General features: G+C 41.8%; 1 protein-coding gene and 1 long non-coding RNA gene across 6 annotated transcripts in view; one reads left to right on the plus strand and one right to left on the minus strand.

Moving 5' to 3' along the window:
• LOC121822365 (uncharacterized) overlaps positions 1-15,119 on the minus strand; it is a 70,926-nt gene extending 55,807 nt beyond the window's left edge. For both annotated transcript variants that reach the window (XR_006063409.2, XR_006063413.2), the window contains exon 1: positions 14,995-15,119. This is a non-coding gene — a long non-coding RNA (uncharacterized LOC121822365). The remainder of the gene's footprint in view (positions 1-14,994) is intronic.
• Prkar2b (protein kinase cAMP-dependent type II regulatory subunit beta) overlaps positions 2,701-21,145 on the plus strand; it is a 106,397-nt gene continuing 87,952 nt past the window's right edge. The window contains exon 1 of one of the 4 annotated variants that reach the window (XM_006989527.4): positions 2,701-3,172. In XM_006989527.4, coding sequence (XP_006989589.1) covers positions 2,869-3,172 — 304 coding nt within the window. In that variant the 5' untranslated portion in view covers positions 2,701-2,868. Of the gene's footprint in view, positions 3,173-20,364; positions 20,547-21,145 lie in introns of those variants that run through there. The other 3 variants (XM_042260732.2, XM_042260733.2, XM_042260734.2) reach the window with 3 other exon arrangements.

Raw genomic sequence — 21,145 nt, forward strand, 5'->3', positions numbered from 1 at the left:
GATGTTCTTTTAAAGAATTCAAGATGAATAGTCCCTATACGACACTGTCATTCACTCAAAGGCTCAAAAGAAAGTATTTTACAATGAAAGCAAAGGAAACCATAAAATACCGTCTCAAAGGTCATGTGGTGGTGATGAAAGCCTAGAAGATGGTTTGAGAAGTAAAAATTTGTTCTGAGAATAGTTCCAGCATAACATAACAGGTACAGGGGAACGAAGCCTTTCTTTCCTGCTTATGGTTATTGACTTAAGAATTGAGCAAACAAAAGTTATCACAGCACTGATTGCAAAGATAGTTTAAACATACTTGCTCTTAATATTATACTCTTGGAAAACTTCCAGGATGATAGACCAAAAGGTCATCTAACTCAATTACTAATTTCATGCCCAAGCTACTTCTATAGCCCTAAAGAAATGAGAGCTCCTGGTGTTGTGACTCACAGGAGAGCCATCTACCATGCCTCATATAAGCAATCTATGAAATTGGGAACACATGTTGAAGGATACTTTAAAACACAGCTCTTGCTAATGTTTGCAAGAAGAGTTCCTTCTGTCCTTGGGGGAAAGGTATTGAACATCATGGCAGAGACTAATAATTGCTCCCAGACTTGGTTTTTCTTCATCTCTAAGTATTTGCATTCCCCAAATTTTCCCATTGTAGCGTTGAATTGCTATTGTTGTGCAACAAACTACCCCAAAATTTAGAGGCTAAAACAACCTTATTTTTTTTTTAATTTAATGCTCACTAACTCTGTGGACCAGAACTTTGGTCAGGCATTTATTATAGGGCTAGCGTGACTTCTAAATACACCATTGGCCAGAGTGGTCACAATCCTACTTACGTTCAGCTCCTGATTTAGGAATGGCAACACATGGGCTTCTAGGTACCATTACTTTCATTTTCAGGAAATGTAATTTGTACAACTGATAAGTCCAAGCCAAAGAAAAGATGAGGTGTGTTTGCTGTGTGTATGTGTGTGTGTGGTGGGGGGTGTTCCTGTCTCCTTCCCACTTTCCTCTCAGCTGATTTGGACTACATGACTGGAGGTGGAGCAGCCATAGGCCCAGAATTACAGAGCAATGAGCTTGAAGGAGTGTGGATTCCCAGTTACCACTGACTACCACAAAGGCTTTCAATAGGTCGCTTTACAAGATAGAGAAATACAATTCCATCTTGTTTTAACTTATATAGCTTGCGTTTTCTGCTGCATGTGAACAATGACATTCATAATTAATGTAAACATCATACATGAAGAAAGTTGATAGAAATGCATCTTAGATTATTGGATCTGTAAAACACAGTAATGCTTATATGGTAGAGAACTTGACTAATACTGTATTCCATGTGAAGATCACCACATTTTCTGTTTATTTGTTACACACTCCCCAAATACAATTTAGAAGCATTTTAAAAAACAAAACAAAACCAGCATTATTATTATGAGGTTAAGAAACTGAACTTGAGAAATGAATTCCCTTATGGGAAAAATACAAGATGCCCCTTGTAAAGATGTATTTTTTTTAAAAAGTGGTATTTCTGATTTCTAGGTTTTGGCTTTCCCGAGTCACGTAATTTGTCTTTTGTGTGGGCAGGAAGGTAAATGAGAATAACTAAAGGAAGAACAGCTAAGCGAGCTTGCGCTTGGAGTGCTTTCCGATGAAACGAGTATCTTAGAAAATGAAGTATGTGTATTTAAACAGCGTTTAATTTGGCAAAAGATAATTTTTTGTGCTTCAAACTTCTTAGAAGAGGCTCGTTTTAAAGACAAGGGCTTACTTTAAAAAGCACAAATGTAGTTCTGTTTTCTTTGTTTTGCTATATTGGAATTGAAATGAGTCAAAGTGTCAGGACAGGTTTTTTTTTTTTTTTTTTTTTTGGTTTTTTGAGACAGGGTTTCTCTGTGTAGCTTTGCGCCTTTCCTGGAACTCACTTGGTAGCCCAGGCTGGCCTCGAACTCACAGAGATCCGCCTGGCTCTGCCTCCCGAGTGCTGGGACTAAAGGCGTGCGCCACCACCGCCCGGCAGGACAGGTTTTAAAAGTAAGCGGTGAGGCTAACCATGCAACACACCTGTTGTCTGACCACCCGTCCTGAAGACCCTGTGTCCTGTCTGGAGGATATCCACTAACTTTGGTAAGTGCTTCACAATAAAAGCTGCCTTTGTCTCAGCAACCAGTAGGAAATGCACCAAGCACACCATGCAGCACATCTGTAATGCAGGCTATCACAGCCAGGTGGCTAAAAGGCGGAATAAAACCTAGTGAAAGTATGTTGTAACAAACAAGGGGCAGTATTTCTTTTATCCAAAAGAGAACCAGTACAGCTGTATGACTGTAACAAAAGATATCATGCACATTTTTCTTGCGGTTGGATTCTAGGAAAAGAAAAAGCACCACCAAGGTGGAGGCTGAAGTTTCAGAACAAATTGCGCGACACCAACTCTGAGTGGGCTTGGGCAGAATGATGTGTAGGATTTGCGCAGGGAGCTCCGGTGGAGCGCGCGGCCTCGGCCCCACGCCCTAGGTTCCCGCTGCCTCCACCCGGAGGCCACTTGCAAGGCGGCACTGCACCCGCCCTCCCGGTTGCCATGGTTTCCGGGGACCACGTGGGCGCGCGGGCGGGGGCGGGGCGCCGGGCGGGGGGCGGTGCAGCAGCCGCGGGAGAGGGAGCGGGAGGAGCTGGAGATGCTGCCAACCCTCCCGGGCTGCGCTTGCTCTGCCGCTGCCGCCGCACGGAGCAGCCGCGCCGGGGGCCCAGTGCGCCGCGCTCGCAGCCGGTAGCGCCGGGGGCGCTCGCTCGGGGGCCGCGCAGCCCGAGACCGGACCGCGGAAAGGGGGCGAGGGCGGCGCCCCGGCGTGCACAGGCAGCATGAGCATCGAGATTCCCGCGGGGCTCACGGAGCTGCTGCAGGGCTTCACGGTGGAGGTGCTGAGGCACCAGCCCGCCGACCTGCTGGAGTTCGCGCTGCAGCACTTCACGCGGCTGCAGCAGGAGAACGAGCGCAAGGGCGCCGCACGCTTCGGTCATGAGGGCAGGACCTGGGGGGACGCGGGCGCCGCCGTCGGGGGCGGCACCCCCAGTAAGGGTGTCAACTTCGCCGAGGAGCCCATGCGCTCTGACTCCGAGAACGGCGAGGAGGAGGAGGAGGCCGCGGAAGCAGGGGCGTTCAACGGTGAGGACCGGCCCCCTCGCGCCCTGAGCCCTGACCGCCGCGCCCGCCTCGCTCTCGAACCCCGCCTTGCTCTTGAACCCTGCGCTGAGCTTCCCACCTTCCCCACCTTCTCTACCTTCCTATCCCGCCCACCCCCTCAGCACCCGTTTCGGTCTCTCCCACTCGCCCACCTTCCTACTCGGCTCTCTTGTCATGCCCTCCCTGGAGGTGGAAAAATGAGAGGTTGAGCTCTCGCAGCCTCTCTGTCACCCCTCTGCTCTGGCCGATTTGGGGTGGGCATCTTGCTGGAAGGTTAACTTTCCCGTGGTTGGAGATGTCTCAGTCTCGGAGAGGACCATTGTGCATGAAGGGCGCTTGACGCCCTCTTTTCAGCCCTTAAATTTATTAATGGAGTGTTCGGGGAGAAAAGGCGAAGCGTGTAGGACTCAGAGGAGTGTGAAATCGGACTCACTAAAGTAAAACAAATTAACGATAATAGCGGTGACATCGTTGGAATACGAATAATTTATTATTTTCCAATACCATGTGGTAGAGATATTTTTGGACGCATAACAAAGGATCATATTTAGCCAGATATCTACGGGGTCTTTGGAGTGAGGAAATAGACCAATGATTTTCTTTCCTTAAAAAAAAAATCGAAACATATATTGAATGGTTTTGATTTTTTTTAAGTGTATGGGAAAAAATAACACCATAGGAAGCTCTAAGAGCATGTCGGCTGTCTTTAGAATGAAAAGCCAGTGAGTAGCTGTAAGGACCTAACCAGACACTGAGGCTAGAAAGAATGAATGAGAGAGAAAGGAATTTTCTTAAATAGCTGCTTTTGGTGAGTCCCACCCCTTGTGCTTACCAGCCTCTCCTTGACACACCAGATACACACACATGTTTACCATGACCTGTATTTACACAATGTACCAAATCCCAGGCTTTTCATGAACCCAGACTAAAATGCCATGATGTGCACAACTGTTTTCTTTGTGGTGTAAGGCAAGCACACATGCTGCTTTTGTTTATTTATACTGCTAGTGATTTGTGTGTCCACAATGCATTTCATACAACGAAAACACTTACATGCTTTTCATTTCCTTGTGTCCCTTCCTAGGAAGAGTTTTATTTCTTTGTAGAATTAATTACATGTTGCATGGGTTGTAAAATTAGTGCATTCTTAGCTTGTCTAAAACACAGAAACCCTGGACATCAGTGCTCTGTGAATGTAAAAGGGAGGATGACTATTTAAAAATCTTAATTTGGGACAATTGGGTGCTTTTGAGGTAGGGTAATCATGGTTTTAATTGTTCCCACACCAAATCAAATATGTGTCCCACCGGGAAGGAGAACTAGACAGCATTTTATGTAAATGAGAAGGGAAAGCCAGTATAGATGGTGTAGAAAGGACAGTGGCATCTATGGCTTGCATGCACATGCACTGTGCATCTGTGACATGGGGTGCACATGCAGGCCAGCCATACACAAAGGAGAAAGGGACTAGTGGCCTAGATGGCAGGCAACAAGGAGAAGCCGGCTTAGTAAAGGACCTCTGCACTTTAGAGTGGGATGTTAATACGGCCAAACCTTTTTAATTCTCTTGGAGCATGTTGCATTGATTCAGTTTCTCCTTGCAAGAGTGTGTTCTGCACATTGGAACAAAGAAGTGCGTTTGTAAGCAGTAGGAGTATTTCTTATGAAGCTTTATATTCTTTGAGTCATCTTTCCTACAAAAATGACTCAAGGTCAGTCGTAATAAATACTTAACCGGTTGCACCATTTATTCCCACCTCTACCTCCAGGTGTTTTGGAAGTTTTGACTACCCTAACACAGTTTGATCTGTGTCCAGCAGGTGTGTGTTTGGCATTAGTATAACCTCTATTGGGGACAGTTCTTTTTTATTTTTCTAACCAACACTCTCATTCTCGTGTAAGTAAATTGTGTGAAAAACAGTTTAAAAAAACAATTGTATGCTACAGAATGCTTGGCAGACTTTTTTGTGAATGGCCCTTTCTTACTGTGGACATCTTATAATCTGAATCACATTTTTTCAAATAGCCCTTTAACCAAGTGCACTCTCTGGAGCTTGAATTTATACAAGGCCATAATTTACCCAAACCTGGTCAAAGGAAGGAATGTGTGTGTGTGTGTGTGTGTGTGTGTGCATACACACACACACACACACACACACACACACACACACTTTAAGATAGAACCATTTGTGGGAAAAAAATACATGGGGAATCGCCCAAAAACCTACAAACCTATTAAGATTATGTCTATATCCAGGAGAATGCTGAAGAAAACCCCCTAGACATTGGGTCATTCTTTTGACACAGCAGAGGATAAGCGTTGGATGACCTCAGTCCTTGAGGTACAGCACAGGGTTGCAGGATCAATGCTGCTTATACTTCACATGCAGCTTGAAGTTTGATTGAGAAAATAACATTATCCAGTACCTATCTTAGAGAGCTTTCATGAGTAGGTAGGACATAGCTTTATTCTTTTCTTTATTCTTTTTTTTCTTTTTGGTCAACAAACATCTCAGGTTTTCTGACCACACTTTGAAAACACTGGTTGGTGGATCGTGCTGATCATGACCATAAAGGTAGCCTCTCTTACTAATGGTTAGAGAAAGGGCTGCCATTCGTTGACAGTTTTGGTGTTCTAGGTCCTCTGTAACTGCCTTAGTCCATCCTCCCAGCTCCCTGACACTGATGAGGCTGTCACTTCTTCTGTGTTTTATAATTAGTGTGCTGCAAACCAGAGCCGCCACCGATGAGCCTTACTTCATCCTGTACTCGTCTGCCAGGGTTATCTGGGGTCAACTTGACCTGTGCTAGTCCCTTTATATCAATTCTTCTTGATACTTAATGTATTTTCTCTAAGACTTTGTAAAATTAGCTTGTTCAAGGTCATTTGCAGAACTCATAGTAGCACTGGTTTTTTTACATGTGTTTGATCTTGAGGCCCAGATCATCAGGAAGTTCTTAAATGAAATTTGTTCCATGGGTTGACTCACAGGTCGTGTCCCAGGTTTTTTTCCAGTACTGGTAATGGGTTTGCATTGTTGGCTCTTGACTTCTCTCATGAATCATTTCATATAAGTGATAATATTATGATAGCTTGAAGGTAAGAGGCAAGCTTTTGACGATGAAACTGTTACCTGTTAGACTGATAAAGATCAAGTCTGTGACCTTGACCTCCCGTATTGTGGTGGTTTAATTAGAAAGCCAGGCCCCTGTAGTTATTGGAAAAGTGGTCTAATCCACTGTTGCAGTGATGTGGCCATCCATGGAGCCAGAAGTGTAAAGGTGGCCTTTTCCTCCTACTTGACTTTCCCATGGGTTCTTTGATTTGTTGGAAGAGTTCCTATCTATTCTTACTTATTCATGTAATGACTTTTTTTTGGAGGGGAGGTTATCCTCTGATCCTGGCTTTCAGGCAACCATAGGTAGTAGAATGTTAGTAGTTTATGGTGACTCTCTAGGGAAATTTCTAGAAGCTAGAAAGAAGCTGGAATGGAGACTGCTTGTCATCTACTCTGCCTGCTTCATCCTGATACGTCTGTCCTCTGTGCAAGGGTAGTATCCCTAAAGCTGGCACTGACTAATAGGTTTACAGTAGGCCAGATTGTTGAATCACTATTTAAATTGGAGTAAAATGAGTGGTAATTAGACAGTCATCATGGTTGGATCTTGTGTAGCTCTGAATTTCTCAGATGGTTAAAAATAAAATAAACATAGTTCAAATTACCCTGATGGATTGACAAATGGTAAAGAACAAATTACAAAGGGTCACTGGCAGAGCAGACAGCGTGGGATGAAACCTAAGCAATCTGTAGAACTAGTTTTCTGTGCTACAGGGGAAAAGAACTAAAATTAAAAATAAAAACAAAGCCAAAAATGTAGAACCATACCTTATACAGCAAGAATATCAAAGGTGTGTGTGTGTGTGTGTGTGTGTGTGTGTGTGTGTGTGCGCGCGTGCGCGCGCGCATGTGAAGGGAACTGAAATAAGCATAAGTGTGCACACATGCGCGCGCGCGCACACACACACACACACACACACCCCACCTTCCAGGTAGCAACTGATTCTCTTAAACATGTGAAGTCTTTGTCTGAAAACCTTATCTCACTTTAAGTTTTTTGGGCGGGAGTGGTGGTGGTGGTGGTGCAGGGTTCGAGACAGGCTTTGGAAAGCCTGTCCTGGAAGTCACTCTGTAGACCATGTTGGCCTTGAACTCACAGAGATCCTCCTGCCTCTGCCTCCTGAGTGCTGGGATCAAAGGCGTGCGCCACCACCTCCCAGCTCTCACTTTGATTTTTACAACTTAAAGTAGTAGGGACTATATAAGATACAGTTAGGTCTTTGTAAACTAGTTTCATAGGTATGTGCACTGCATTCCAGTGACTGCCCACTGCTCTTTCTCCCACGGCCATCGTACCTGTCAGGCTCTTGCCCATGTGTGTGACTTGCAGTTTTGTTTATAACCCATTGCATTTAACCAGGGCCATCAGTGGGAGCCTTGGGTAGAACTGTCCATTGGAGGCTGATGAGGACGCCAGGGGGAACAGCTAAAGGCAAGCACACTCCTCTCCCCGACTCTCTATATCAATTAGTTTAATGGTGAATGGTTGAGTTCTTTATGTCTTTAAGATCAAGTGAAATTAGAAAGAGTCATTGTGGTCATGGTGTGGATTCAGAGAATAAGGCTCTTTATCATGAGAAGAAATGACTAAGGAGGGGTGGGGAGTATCAGTGTGTCTGAAGAAATTCCCTCATGTAATTTTGAGCAAATGTTCTTTACTTCTGACACATGTGAGGATTTTGTAACTTGCTTAAAAGTGGAAGCCTGTCTGAATGGCCCCCGTGATTTCCCTTAAGCTAGATGGCGGAGGCAGGGGAGACAGTTCGCTAGCTTCACAAGAACGTGCAACCTGTTGAGTTCACAGTCAATTGAGGGAATCCCTGTGTGGGCTAACTCTTGGTCTGGCCTTGAGCTCCACTGTCTCTGCCTCCCAAGTGATGGGATTACAAGCCAGCACACCATGTCTACCTCCCTATACGCTTCACTCAGAACTGCTTTCTCTGGTGCCATTTGGCCGTCAGAAGATACGAGACAAAGCCAGTCATCAGCTCTTGCCTCCTAATGTGTTTCAACAACAAATGAAAAAAGACATGTATTTTTGGCTTTCTAGTTCTTTTGTACAACAGACAAAAATTATAAGAGCCTTTAAAAAATTATATTAGATGTGTTTTTATTTTAAGTGTATGAATGTTTTTCTCACATCTACATATATGCATACCACGCGTGTGACTGGTGCCATCATGGGTCAGAAGGTTTAGAATTGCCTAGAACTGGAGTTACAGATTGTTTAGAGCTACTATGTGGGTGCTGGGAACTGAACCCAGGTCCTCTGTGAAAGGAGCAAGTGCACGTAAACACTGAGCCATCTGTCCAGCCCCTTAAAAGTTTTGGATATGTTTTGGATTTTTCAAATGTGTTTAGTCAGTTTGAAAACATGTGTAAAGGTTGTATTTTGGTAGTAACTTTAAATTCAGGCATTCATGGAGAAGTACCATGCTGATTGCACTTGATGTGGCATCGCTGTGTTAGTCCAGAATTCACACAGTTGTTACAAAAACAAGTGAGTTAGTGTTTGTGGGGTCGTTAGGGCAGTGTATACAGCAAGCACTGATTACATGTTAAAAGACCTAGCTGATGGGGACCCTTGCAGAGTTATAAACTTTTATTACAGAGTAGCATTATCATTGTTTGATTTGGAAGCCAGTCTGGTCTCACTTTGTAGAAAGCTGAGGTAGAACATTTGGGGTGATTCAGTGTGAAGCTACATTGCATAGTTGTAAATGTATCCTTTCAGCTGACAATTGTAGGTAAGCGGTTTTTGTAGTTGAGGAGACTGTGTGGTCATGGGTTGTGATAGCTCCAAATCCTGAAATGGATTATAATCATTCAGCCAATCGGTAAAATGTTGAAGGCATTGTTTTAGTTGTGAGTGTAATCCAGTAGTAGTATCACAGATTTGTGATGTTCAGAGTAGAACAGTTAAAACCCAGGATTCTTTCAGTTATAAGTATTAGGGGTTGAAATTGGAACATCAATGGCCTTGAAGTAGTCTCCGTTCTCCTGTTATCCACCAGTAACTGCTTTGCAGAATGACTCAAGGGAGAAGCTGGGGGGAGGGTGAGAGGGAGAAATTTAAGAGGAACATCAGTGGGACATGTGAGAAACTGAGGCAGGGCCCTAAGAGACAGTGGTGGCTTGAGGTGCTTGCTGCCCTGTCTGCATTAAAATCGAGGTTCTTTCTGTAAGACAGTTGCGAGCTTTCCACTGAGGCTGCACTGTTCAGGTGTGGAGAGAGGAGTTAAGTGTTGCATGGTTATTTATTGTTACAAATCTCAAAATCTCACTCCATGGATTCCAGTACATTTCCAGCTGTCAAGATTTTTTTTTTTATAGTTGTGTTTAAAAAAAAAGTGTGTTTTCTTTTCAGCCTCTCAAATACCATCAGAAAAACACTGAATCAGTCTATTAGGAATTTATTTATGATGCCTTAAGCAAGCCATTTATCAGCAGTAGTAGCATTAGAGAAGGCTCCCAGTGGACATCTCAGAGTGAGGAGGGGAGGAACTGAGCACAGGAGATTGAAGTAATTGGCTAGAGAGTCTCTGTCAGGTGTCCAGAACACCGGAAGGAACCATCTGTTGGAAGGAACAAGTGGACGGGGAAAGCAGAGAGCTAGGAACTCCAGATCCCTCCTTCCCTCCCCCCTCTCCCTGCTTCCTCCCTCCCAGTCTCCTTCTCTCCGTTGGTTAATTTCTTCCTTTTAAAAAGAGACATAATAATTCTCTTAAGTTTACTCTGGATCAGTGAATTAATTCTTTTCGAGAGATTGTTCTTAGAGCTTGTGTGTGGTGCCTTTGTTTAGATGAAGCAGTTGAGAGGCAGAAGTCTCTGAGTACAGTTGGTCTAGGCTTGTAAGTTTAGCCTTGTTCATATGTCAGTTTGTGCTGTTTGTATCAACTTCTATGTTATGAGTTCTTTTTCCCTCCTTTAGGTACATTTTAAAAGCCTTGACTAAAGAAAGGAAGTATATGTTGTTTTAGAATTTCTAGGGTTTTGTTTGCTCTGACTGCTTTTCATTGCAATGAAATTTTATAATAAAATAATAATAAACCAATAATAAGTAAACAATAATAATAAATAAAATAAACCTAAGAAACATGGGAAAAGCCAGAGTGCTGGTTCTGCTCATGCTCTAGCCTTTTGCAGCCCTGTCCATACTGTCTAGTTGTGACAAACCCCACAGTAAACCCTCACTGTGATGTGATCATTAGTATAATTGTTTCATGAGACCAAATTTTTTTGTCTCAAAAATTCCAAATGACTTAGACTTTTCATTATGTAATTTTTGGAAATAACTAAAGCTAAGAATTTCAGGTCAAGCTTTAAATGAAATAAAAACAATTGTAAAATATCAGCTGTGAGTCTGAGGTCAGCCCTACAGAGGGAGTTTCAGGGCAGCCAGGGCTGCACAGAGAAACCCTGTCTCAAATTAATTGATTAATTAATTAATTAATTAATTAAAATAAATTTTAAAATTGTAACAAAAAATAGCATGTGAAAAGTCAGCTACAAACACAGTTGGTACTGCATTTATGAATGTTCTGGCAGTAGGCTTTACCATGTGTGGCTTAATATGTTTGGAAACTTTAAAAAAGTCATTCCAGTTGCTGCTGTTTAAAAATGTTTCTTAATTTAAAAAAGACAAAAGATCAAAATATAAACACACATTCCACATGAAAGTGAAGCCAAGAAGATATGCTGTGTACAGTTATTCCTGTGTCTGTTTGGTTTGGGCCTGACATTGTTTAGTTAACATCAGCTGTTCCAAGAAAGAAGAGTTCATGGTAGTGATATTGAGGGATTTTTCTTTCAGGGAAAAAAGCTTCCATTCAGTTAAGTACTAGTAGACCCCGAAAGCATCATTTCAAAAGGTCAAGTTAATTTAAAATATGACTCAGTCATTTCATTCCCAGTATTGTAAAGGGCTAATGTTAAATGGTCTCTTTTTTATTTATCAATAATTATTCTGAACATCTGGGGCTTCTTACATCCCCTTGCTAAACAAGGACTGTTAGAGACATGTTGCTTCATCTTCCCCAAAGTAAGTGGTGGAGTCAGGATTTGGAGCTGGCAGCTGTGGTCCTAACCCACCTAGGTCGTGCTGGGTGGTGCCTGTGATCCATTTTCAGCTCTCACTGAAGTAATAGAGTTTAGAGAATGGATCAAGAAATGAGCTACTGGGACTGGAGAGATGGCTCAGTGGTTAAGATCACTGGCTGTTCTTCCAGGGGACCAGGGTTCAATTCCCAGCACCCACATGGCAGCTCACAGCTGTCTGTGACTTCAGTTCCAAGGATCCAACACCCTTACACATACATACATGCAGGCAAAACACCAATGCACATTAAATAAGTAAATCAATTTTTTAATAAAAAAAAGAAAAAGAAAAAAGAAATGAGCTACCTACCCATGCCCTGGAAAGCATACAGCCCAGCCTTGCTCTGATCTCTCTCTACTTTTACAATCTAATGATTTCAATTATTCCCCCCATACTTCAGTAACATATTTTGAAAGTACGATATTTAGAAATATATGGAAATGTTCTGTTTTGCAAAAATTCACTGTATTATGCCTTAACTAGAAAAAATGTATTTGAGTGTATACTCTCAATATATATTTATAAATTTTATAAGTATACCAATACATTAACTTAATGTGTGTATGAGGAAGTGTCCCACAGTATGTGATTCAGAGAGGAGGAAGTCTCTGTAGACATGTCCTCATTTTTCCCTTTGCCTCAAAGGGTTGCTTTCTATACTGCTTCACAGTGCAGAAGCTACACTTGGAGGATTGCAGCTGTAAAGGTCACAGCTGGGACTCTGTTAGCGGGTACCTGGGGTCCACGCTGGTGTCCAGACTTAAGCGTCCAGACCACAAAGGACCCATAGAGAGCCATGGTGCTAGTTGTGTATGTGCTCTAGCCCAGAAGTTTGGTGGAATGTAGAGGGACATTTTGTCTTATAATAAAGACATAAATCACTTTACATAAAAAGCCTCTTGTAAATCTGTATTCCTATGTGTACCTTGTACTCTGAACTAACTTATAGAGTACTGCCTTTGTGGGCAAGAAGAGAGAATCATGTCATTTATGCTTAATTAGGGATCACTAAGTTGTAAGAATGCCTGTCAGTAGTGGATAGAATAAAGACAAAACTTTGAATGCAGTTTTCCTAGAAGATCTCAGAAATAACACCCTATCCCCAGCCTGTTTCCTCTCCATGTCCTGAGCCTGCTTTCTCCACACGCTGGGCCTGCCTCCCACTCTCTGTCTTTGAGCAAAATCAGATGTCACTTCAGGTTTCCTTGTTGGTTCTGATGGTGTCACCTGTCCTTAGTCACAGGGAGCTTTGCAGATTGCAAACAGCAGGAAGGGCAGGGAAACACTGTACTTTGCCAGTTGTAGGTGGTCAGTTTTTCTTTAAATTAAAATTCGGCTGAATATTAAATGCCCAATATGAAATACATGTAAATGTAAAAGGAATGAAACTTTCTGATGCATGTAAATGATGTGCCTGATGTTAGTCTGTGAATACTTATTTACATCAAAGCATTTAAAGATAATTTCATGAAATAGAAAAGCTTTAGTCTATTTTCAGTTCAGTCTCATAGATTTAGGTTTCATTATATTGAAAACAAGGCTATTTTAATCTCTGAACCTGACCTTTGATTGCTCTACAAACTACAGAGAACACAGGCACCCAGTCATGACTTGCCTGTAAAGGCTTCACATTCAGGGTAACAGTTGAGGTAACGTTTTTGTTCACACCTCAACCCCCCAAAACAGAAGAATGGTAAGAAAGCCACGAGTTAAAGCATCATTTTTATACCACCCTCTCCTTTGAGAAACAGGCTTAATTATTAGAATAAATGAGTTTGTGTTTATAAATCCCCAAGCTTTCGTTTTTACCTAAGCTTTAACAAGTCATTTTGAAACAACTTTGGACAGGGTGGATGGAAGATGAAGATCTAAAATGCTACTTTATTTAAATGACAGGAATGCATGCCTGAAATATAAAGTAATTGGGGAAATCTTTGTGCTACATTGACAGCTTGCCTCCATTTCTTCCTATTGTGGTATTTATAAAAAGAAAGCTCATTGAGGGACAGACTATTACCTCTCCAAGTTATCATGACTTCGTGGTTTATTACTAGAACCCATAATTCTATACTTACTCAACTGTAAATCACTAATATCTTGGTATTGTTTAGAATGAAATGAAAGGTCCTTCTGGGTCTTAGCTTACAGACCCAGTTGTTCACAGATGTTTGATTTTTATATTTTTGGTTTTGAGCCTACCCTTTAATGGTTGAGCCATCTCTCCAGCCCCAGATCTTTGATTTCTAAATTAACTATATTAACAAAAGGTTACACTAGGTAATATTAGGGCTTTCAGTTTTTACTAATTTTATGGTAGTTGCTTTATAATTCTTTAAAAATGATTCCAAAGGTATTTTAGTGTTTGAATTTAGCAAAAATTCATTTCCAAAAAGAGTATTTTGGGGGCTGGAGAGAAGGCTCAGAGGTTAAGAGTACTGACTGGTCTTCCAGAGGTCCTGAGTTCAATTCCCACATAATGGTTCACAACCATCTATAATGAGATCTGGTGCCCTCTTCTGGCTTCAGGCATATATGCAGGCAGAACACTATATACATAATAAATAAATAAATAAATAAATAAATAAATAAATAAATAAATAAATAAATGAAAAAAAAAGAGTATTTTATGGCTGAGTGACTTTAGCACACGCCTTTAATCCCAGCATTCGGGAGGCAGAGGCAAGTGAGTTCGAGGTCAGACTGGTCAACAGAGCAAGTTCTAGGGCACCCAGGGCTGTTACACCGAGAAACTCTGTCTCAAAAAACAAAACAAACAAACAAAAAAGTATTTTATGAAAAGACAATGTGAACTAATCTGACAGAGCTCAGGTCAGAGCATAGTGAGATATTTTACTTGCAAGAAAAGTAGAACAGAAAATTAATGTTTTTGTTGTTGTTTGTTTGTTTTAGATTATGAGATACTTCCAATACACTCAGAGAAATAAATGTATTAAGTAGCATTCACAAAATTCATCCCTTCACCCTAACAATTCTTACCATTTTGGTTTCTTTAGGTTTTTGTTGTTTTGTTTTAAAAGAATATCACATGTAGCCGGGCGTTGGTGGCGCACGCCTTTAATCCCAGCACTCGGGAGGCAGAGCCAGGCGGATCTCTGTGAGTTCGAGGCCAGCCTGGGCTACCAAGTGAGCTCCAGGAAAGGCGCAAAGCTACACAGAGAAACCCTGTCTCGAAAAACCAAAAAAAAAAAAAAAAAAAAAAAAAAAAAAAAAAAAAAAAAAAAAAAAGAAGATCACATGTATAACATTCGGTATTTTGCACCACCTAGGCATGTATCTTAGTTAGAAATAGTGCTATTATAATTTATTCCAAGTTTATTTGAACTATACACTTAGAAATTTTTTTTGCATAATTTATCACTCTTCAGCTTGTTTCTAGAGCAGTGTTTGGGAGGTTACATTGATTCATGTAGTGTCTTTAAACTGCTATGTAGTATATTCTGTGTAATAAACACTATACATTCTGAAGTGTAAATCTAAATCTTATCAATAAAAACCAAGAGTCAAAGATCGGGGTAATAACCTGAAAGATCAGAGAAGCAGAGGAACAGCCACCAGTGACTTCTTACCTCTTCAGATCCTCTGACCAGAAGGACCAAGATCCTGTCTCCGTCCCGCCTTATCACTTCCTTTCTCTGCCTCCCAAGTGCTGGGATTAAAGGCGTGAGTCACCACCACCTCCGCTTCTATGGTTAACTGGTGGCTAGCTCTGCCCTCTGATCTCCAGGCAAGCTTTATTTGTCAGAACACAAACAAAATATCACACAACAGTTCCTGGTAAATGTTGCAATTTCTTGCTAGAGTACTGTAGTGGATATTGTGTGTGTGTGTGTGTGTGTGCGTGCGCGCGTGCGCGCGCGCACCAGCTTATAAAGATAGCTTCCAATGTGATCAGGAGACCTCTACAGGACTCTTTTCTCCTACTCTCAGACCCTTTCAGCAATCACAGGATGAAAACTATCATATTAAAAATAATAATTTTTATTTTTTATTTCATACTCTTAAAATACACAGTGAAGTTCTCCTGAGGACATGTAATATCTGATTCTGCAGTAGATTGAATGCAGAGTCTATCATGCCAAATTTGGAAAAATATAAAGTAAAATCATTCTAATATTTACTAAAATTTGCTTCTTGGCTGGAGAAGTGGCTCAGCCTTTCAAGACTAGGCTCACAAGAAACATTAACATTTGCTTCTTTTGGAAAATGCAGTTTTTAAATTAAAGTATGTTATTTATAGTATGTATTTGTTTATCATTAGCTTTAATATATAAAATAGTTGTAACTTCCAGTGCAGTAAATATTGATGGACATAATCTAGATAAGCAGAATTTTTAAGTCTAAAGAACCTTTGAAATGAAGTTTTGACAAGTGTTGCCCCCAGTCTCTGCATGAGAGGAATGGTGAGGTTCCTTCTCTTCTTCCACCACTTGAGTTCCAGGGATCCAGCTCAAGTCATCAGGCTTAGTAACAAGTGCCTTGTCACACTGAACGATCTTACCAGTCTGAGAATATAATTTTCAACATGCATAATTTATTGATTCATTTTTCCCATTGTTTTTCATTGCTTTTGTTTTGAGATAGCACTTTCCTATGTTGCCTAGGCTAGTCTTGGAATTTCTGAGCTTAAGCCATCCTCCTGCCTCAGCCTCCAAAGACTACAAGCATGATGCAGCATCACCATACATAGATTTCCCATTAATTTTTAAATTCAGGTTTCCATGGATGCATAATTACAACTGAGGTCTCTTCCATTTTATTGATTTGGCTCTCTTTCCATTAATACCTCTCTTTCATAATTAGTAGGACTTTATAATGGTCTGTTGCATGATATGGTAAATAATACCACCTTTTGTCTTTCAAAATTGCTTAGTTGAAGGCCTTTATTCTATAGAAATTTTAGAACAAACTCCCATTTTGTATAAAATTTTCAGTGAGTGTTTTATTGGAGTTGCATTGAATTATATAAATTTGTAGAGAACAAATGTTTTGATTATATTGAATCTCCATCCATGAACATAGTATCTCTCTTTTTATTCTGTCATGCACTCAGATTCTTTGATTTTATTTTGTCACTAGAGGAGTTTTCTATCTTTTATTGGTTTTATTCTTAAATATCTTGTCACTATTGTTATGACATCTGGAATTCTATCTATTGCGCATTCTAACCAAAGATAGAAACTTGGGGCACATCAACAAAGAAGTCCTAAAGTAGCTGACCTAGCTGGGCGGTGGTGGTGCTTGCTCGCCTTTAATCCCAGCAGAGGCAGAGGCAGGCAGATCTCTGAGTTTGAGGCCAGCCTGGTCTACAGAGTGAGTTCCAGGACAACTAGGGCAGTTACACAGAGAAACTCTGTCTTGAAAAACAAAAACAAAACCAAAACAAATGTAGCTGACCAGCACATGGATTTGAGCCCTGTGAAGATTTAGAGTTGTGAGGAGACACCATGGCATGTGCACCAGAAGGGCTGACTAGACCGTCTGTGTTGGCTGTGATGGGGGCGGCTCAAGCCTATCTCTGTATCTGTAAGAGGACAGCAAAGTAGATAGGAAGACTGTGTGCCCATTTCACACAGTCACCTATGGCGACCCGACAGCCCCACGTCTCAGCATTTCTTCAAGAGGTACAAAATAATAGACCTATATTTTTGTGAGAATATTTACTGAAGCCTTATTTGAACTGGAAAACAACTCAATGTCCATCAACAGGACAATAGAGAAATAAAGTATGACATTCTCATTCAAAGGGGTACTACTAAGCAATAGAAACAAATGAGTTGCAGATGCCACCAGCAGCAAGAACATTCAAATGAGGTTCCCAGACAGGTAAAATGCAATGGTTGTGTGGAAATTATAATAGAGGTTCCCATGGGATGGTAGGAACTGACTAACAGGCATAGAAACTATCCAGTGTTGAAATGCTTAAATCTGCATTGGGATGTTGTGTACATGGCTTAGGACATTTGTCAAAGCTCATCAAATAGTACATGTCGTTGAATGTTAATTTTGCCTCAACTAAGAAAAGCAGAAACATGGATGGTGTTGGAATCCTGTTTTCTGGTCTTTAGCTGAGAAATGCCATTGCTGTGATGGTTCTCTTGTGAAATGTTTCATTTTTTATGTTGTAGACCAAAATCCAGGTTCCCTTTTCATAGTAATGGGGCATAAATGAGAATCCTTTTTGGTATTTGAGAGAAACAAGCCAAAGGGTTGTCAGTTTTTGCTATTTTTTAAATCTATTGAATCTTTCCAATCAGTACTGTAATGTGTGGGTTTCACTAACTTAACACTTTGAAACTATCTCCTTCATTTGTCTGAATGATCTTTAGGAGTCAGGGAGTACCTCCTTTGTTGGTAATTTCCTGTCAGCATAGTTCATTCAGACTTGTTGGTCCTAATGTGTACATGTAAGTGCTGGGGATTAGTGGCCAAGCAGACCAGGGAAGACCCTAGCCCCCTGGAGCTAATGTAGGGAGAAATGAGCAATACAAATACCAGATATCTTTAGACAGCTGTTTGCTCTGGAGGAGGTGAGATGGGGTGGCATGACAGAACAGTTAGAGGCACTGCTATACACAGTCTATTTCCGAAGGCTTCCCTGTGTTACGGCCACAGTGACAGGAACATCAACTGTGGGTATGTTCTAGGACTATTTCGAGGAGGAAGTCAGTGTCACACCCCTCCTTGTTTATGTAGCTATTCATTTCAAAGCTTTTATATTTTTCAAAATGGCCTTTGTAGTGACTTTATATATGTGGGGCAATTTGAACTCTGAACTTCTGGAATTTCTAGTCTAGTCTGGGTTATTCACCCTTCCAGATGGAAACAGCCCTTTGCAATGTTGACTTTATCTTGCCGTCCCTGCTGTATACAAGCTTGGGAGGAGGGCTGAGTGGAGGAGATGCAGAGGTTGAACTTCTGTAGTTAGACAGTGTCCTTTTCCTAAGAAGAGAGTATTTAAAATGTGGAGGTGGTTTGGAAACCTTTCCCTTGGCCTTTGTCCCTGCCTTGTGTCTGTGTGGTTAGTCTTGTTGGGACTCCCTGGCTGAAACTCTTTTCTCTGTATAAGAGAACATGGTTGGCAAGGTCCTCGTGAATTACGAAGTAAAGAATCATGTTCAATCATAAATAAAAATGTGCTTTCCTAGTTAGTTTGTTGCTTCTTATAGTGATATTTTAAAATATCAGTTATATTTGGAGGCATTTGGTTTAACAAATAGAACAAAATTGTAGGTCTTTTTAGTGATCACTCAGGTTGGATCATTCTGAAAGCTGAAGCACTGTATTTCATTTCACCCTGTCCTACTTCCAGCCATGGTCCATGTGAGTAGGTTGGATGGACACTGGTCTGAATCCTCCTGCTGTGTCAGCAACAGAAAACAGTGTTCCTCAAATGCCCACACCTTACACAGCCACCTAAGGCTAAGGCATACTTGGAGGTGTGCAGGTTATAATCCATGTCTCAGCAGTAAAGGTTTGGAGAAGCCTCTGCAATTGTGATTCTGCCCTGGTGTCCCCTCAAGAGGCCAGTTCACGGTGTTTCTGAAGTACATGGCCAGGGCTTATGGGACTGTAATGAGTATCTTCAAGTATTTTTAGGACTGATAGAGACCCACCAGCTTTCAGTAGAATAATAGAAAATAAATGCTATTTTGGGGACCAAGAATTGAACATGTACAGAGTATACATGAAAGGACCGGAATCAGCACAAGACACCCAAGACCAAGTTCTCAGCACAGAGATGAATTTGCCCCAGAGGGACAGAGGGCAGGGAATAAGAGACAAAGACAGGAGCTAGAGGACAAGGAGGAAGGGGAAGCGAACAAGGAAGAGGGGACACGGGACTGCCCCCAGATAGAGGGGACAGGCGTGGCCCATAGGCAAATGGCAGTTTATAAAGGGAAAAAGGGAAACCCCTTGTTAGGATAATTTGGTTTGTCTTGACTGGACATGTTAATTAAGGTAGTGAAAGGGGACTTTTGATTGCTGGACTTCAATACTTCCATAACTGGACCTTGGTGGTCAGCCTCAGGAGGAGGAAGTGGCCAAATAAGGGAATAGACCTTGGAGGCTGGCCTTAGGAATGTAATCTAACCGTTTAGCTAGGCAGAGAGAACAGGGGAGGGCAAGGCCTGCCAGAGCCATGTTTGCCATGTTCTGGCCACTAGAGCCCTTGAATACATACCGTGTTCTCCGTGGCAAAATATTTGTTTTGTTGCTGTTGATCTTTTAAAAATTTAATTTTTCTTGGTTCAAGGGTGAACTTTATTTAATTTTTCAAATATAGACGTAAGTTAATTTATTCTGAACTGGGTATTCTGTCAAAAACAATTAGCTTATGCATTTCCATTTACAATTTTTCCAATCTTTTATTTAGGCAGCAAACATATAAAAAGTGTTTTATTTCTTAAAAAAAAAAAAAGCAACTATTATGAGGACAGGGAAGCTAATTATTTTTGCAGAATCTAAGAGGGTTGAATGTGTTTTACTCCAGGGCATATGAACACTTTTCAGCAAAAACACCCATTCATTCAGTGTGCCTCTAGTACAGATGGTGTGTGTGTGTGTGTGTGTGTGTGTGTGTGTGTGTGTGTGTGTGTGTGTGTGTGTGTATGTATAAGAGAGAGAGAGCACGCACAAATCATGTTTTAGAATGTCTCCCGCCCCAGCATGTTCAGAGATGAAAACTGTCCATGCGTTTTGAAGACAGGTCTCATTGCTTTGTGCTTTTAACTGACTGCTTCTGTTTTGTGAACTATCTTGCTTTTCAGCCTTCACTGAACTCCTCTTCCATTTTTCTCCTAAGTTAGGTAAGCCCTGGAAGCAATTGTATGTGGAAATATGACCCAGGAATTAGGCAGAAGCAGAGGCTTGCTCTGTGTACTTTTCAGGTTATTGATCCATTTGGTGGGTATTAACTCAGCATGTCTTCCATGCCAGGGCAGCCTTGGGTACGAAGAGTAAACAGCAGTTTCTGTGGACAAAGGGAGAGCCTAGGCAGCTGTTTAGAGCGAGATGGAGACGGGCCTTCAGTTCACCTCAGGTGTGGGAACTTCTTCTCTCAAGGATGCTCCAGGGTGGAGGAGGACGTGAGTCAGTTGCCGGGTTTCCTGGGAGCACAGTGAGTCCAGTGAACATAGTGTGTCAGTAGGGGGATCTTACTGTAAATCAGAGTTAGCCGATCCATTGGTTCTGTGGTGTGATTCATCCAGCCTGCAGCACAGCCGGGCTCCTTGGTGAGGGCTTCCCACCTTCTACCACAGAGAGGTGGCCTTGCCACTCCTGCCTTCCTCCTGCTCCTTCCTGGTGGCTCCTGAGAGAGAGCGCGCGAAGGTCGTCGCTCAGCCCAGTGTACACTCTTCTTCCCTATGTTGCTAACTAGATTAAAACTCCAGAAAAAGTGTGACGTCTTAACTTCCTACAAGTGTATGTAGGAAAGACTTGTTGCTTCTCTCTCTCTCTCTCTCTCTCTCTCTCTCTCTCTCTCTCTCTCTCTCTCTCTCTCTCTCTCTCTCTCTCTCTCTCTCTCTTTCCAACACAGGGTTTCTCTGTGTAGCCCTAGCTGCCCTGGAACTCGCTCCGTGGACCAGGCTGGCCTCGAACTCACAGAGATCCGCCTGCCTCTGCCTCCTGAGTGCTGGGATTAAAGGTGTGCACCACCACCGCCCAGCCGCTTTTGTCTCTTTAAAGAGAGTGTGGGGGTATAGATGTGAGGGATTG

This window comes from Peromyscus maniculatus, chromosome 14 (assembly GCF_049852395.1).
Source record: "Peromyscus maniculatus bairdii isolate BWxNUB_F1_BW_parent chromosome 14, HU_Pman_BW_mat_3.1, whole genome shotgun sequence".
NCBI classification, from domain to species: Eukaryota; Metazoa; Chordata; class Mammalia; order Rodentia; family Cricetidae; genus Peromyscus; species Peromyscus maniculatus.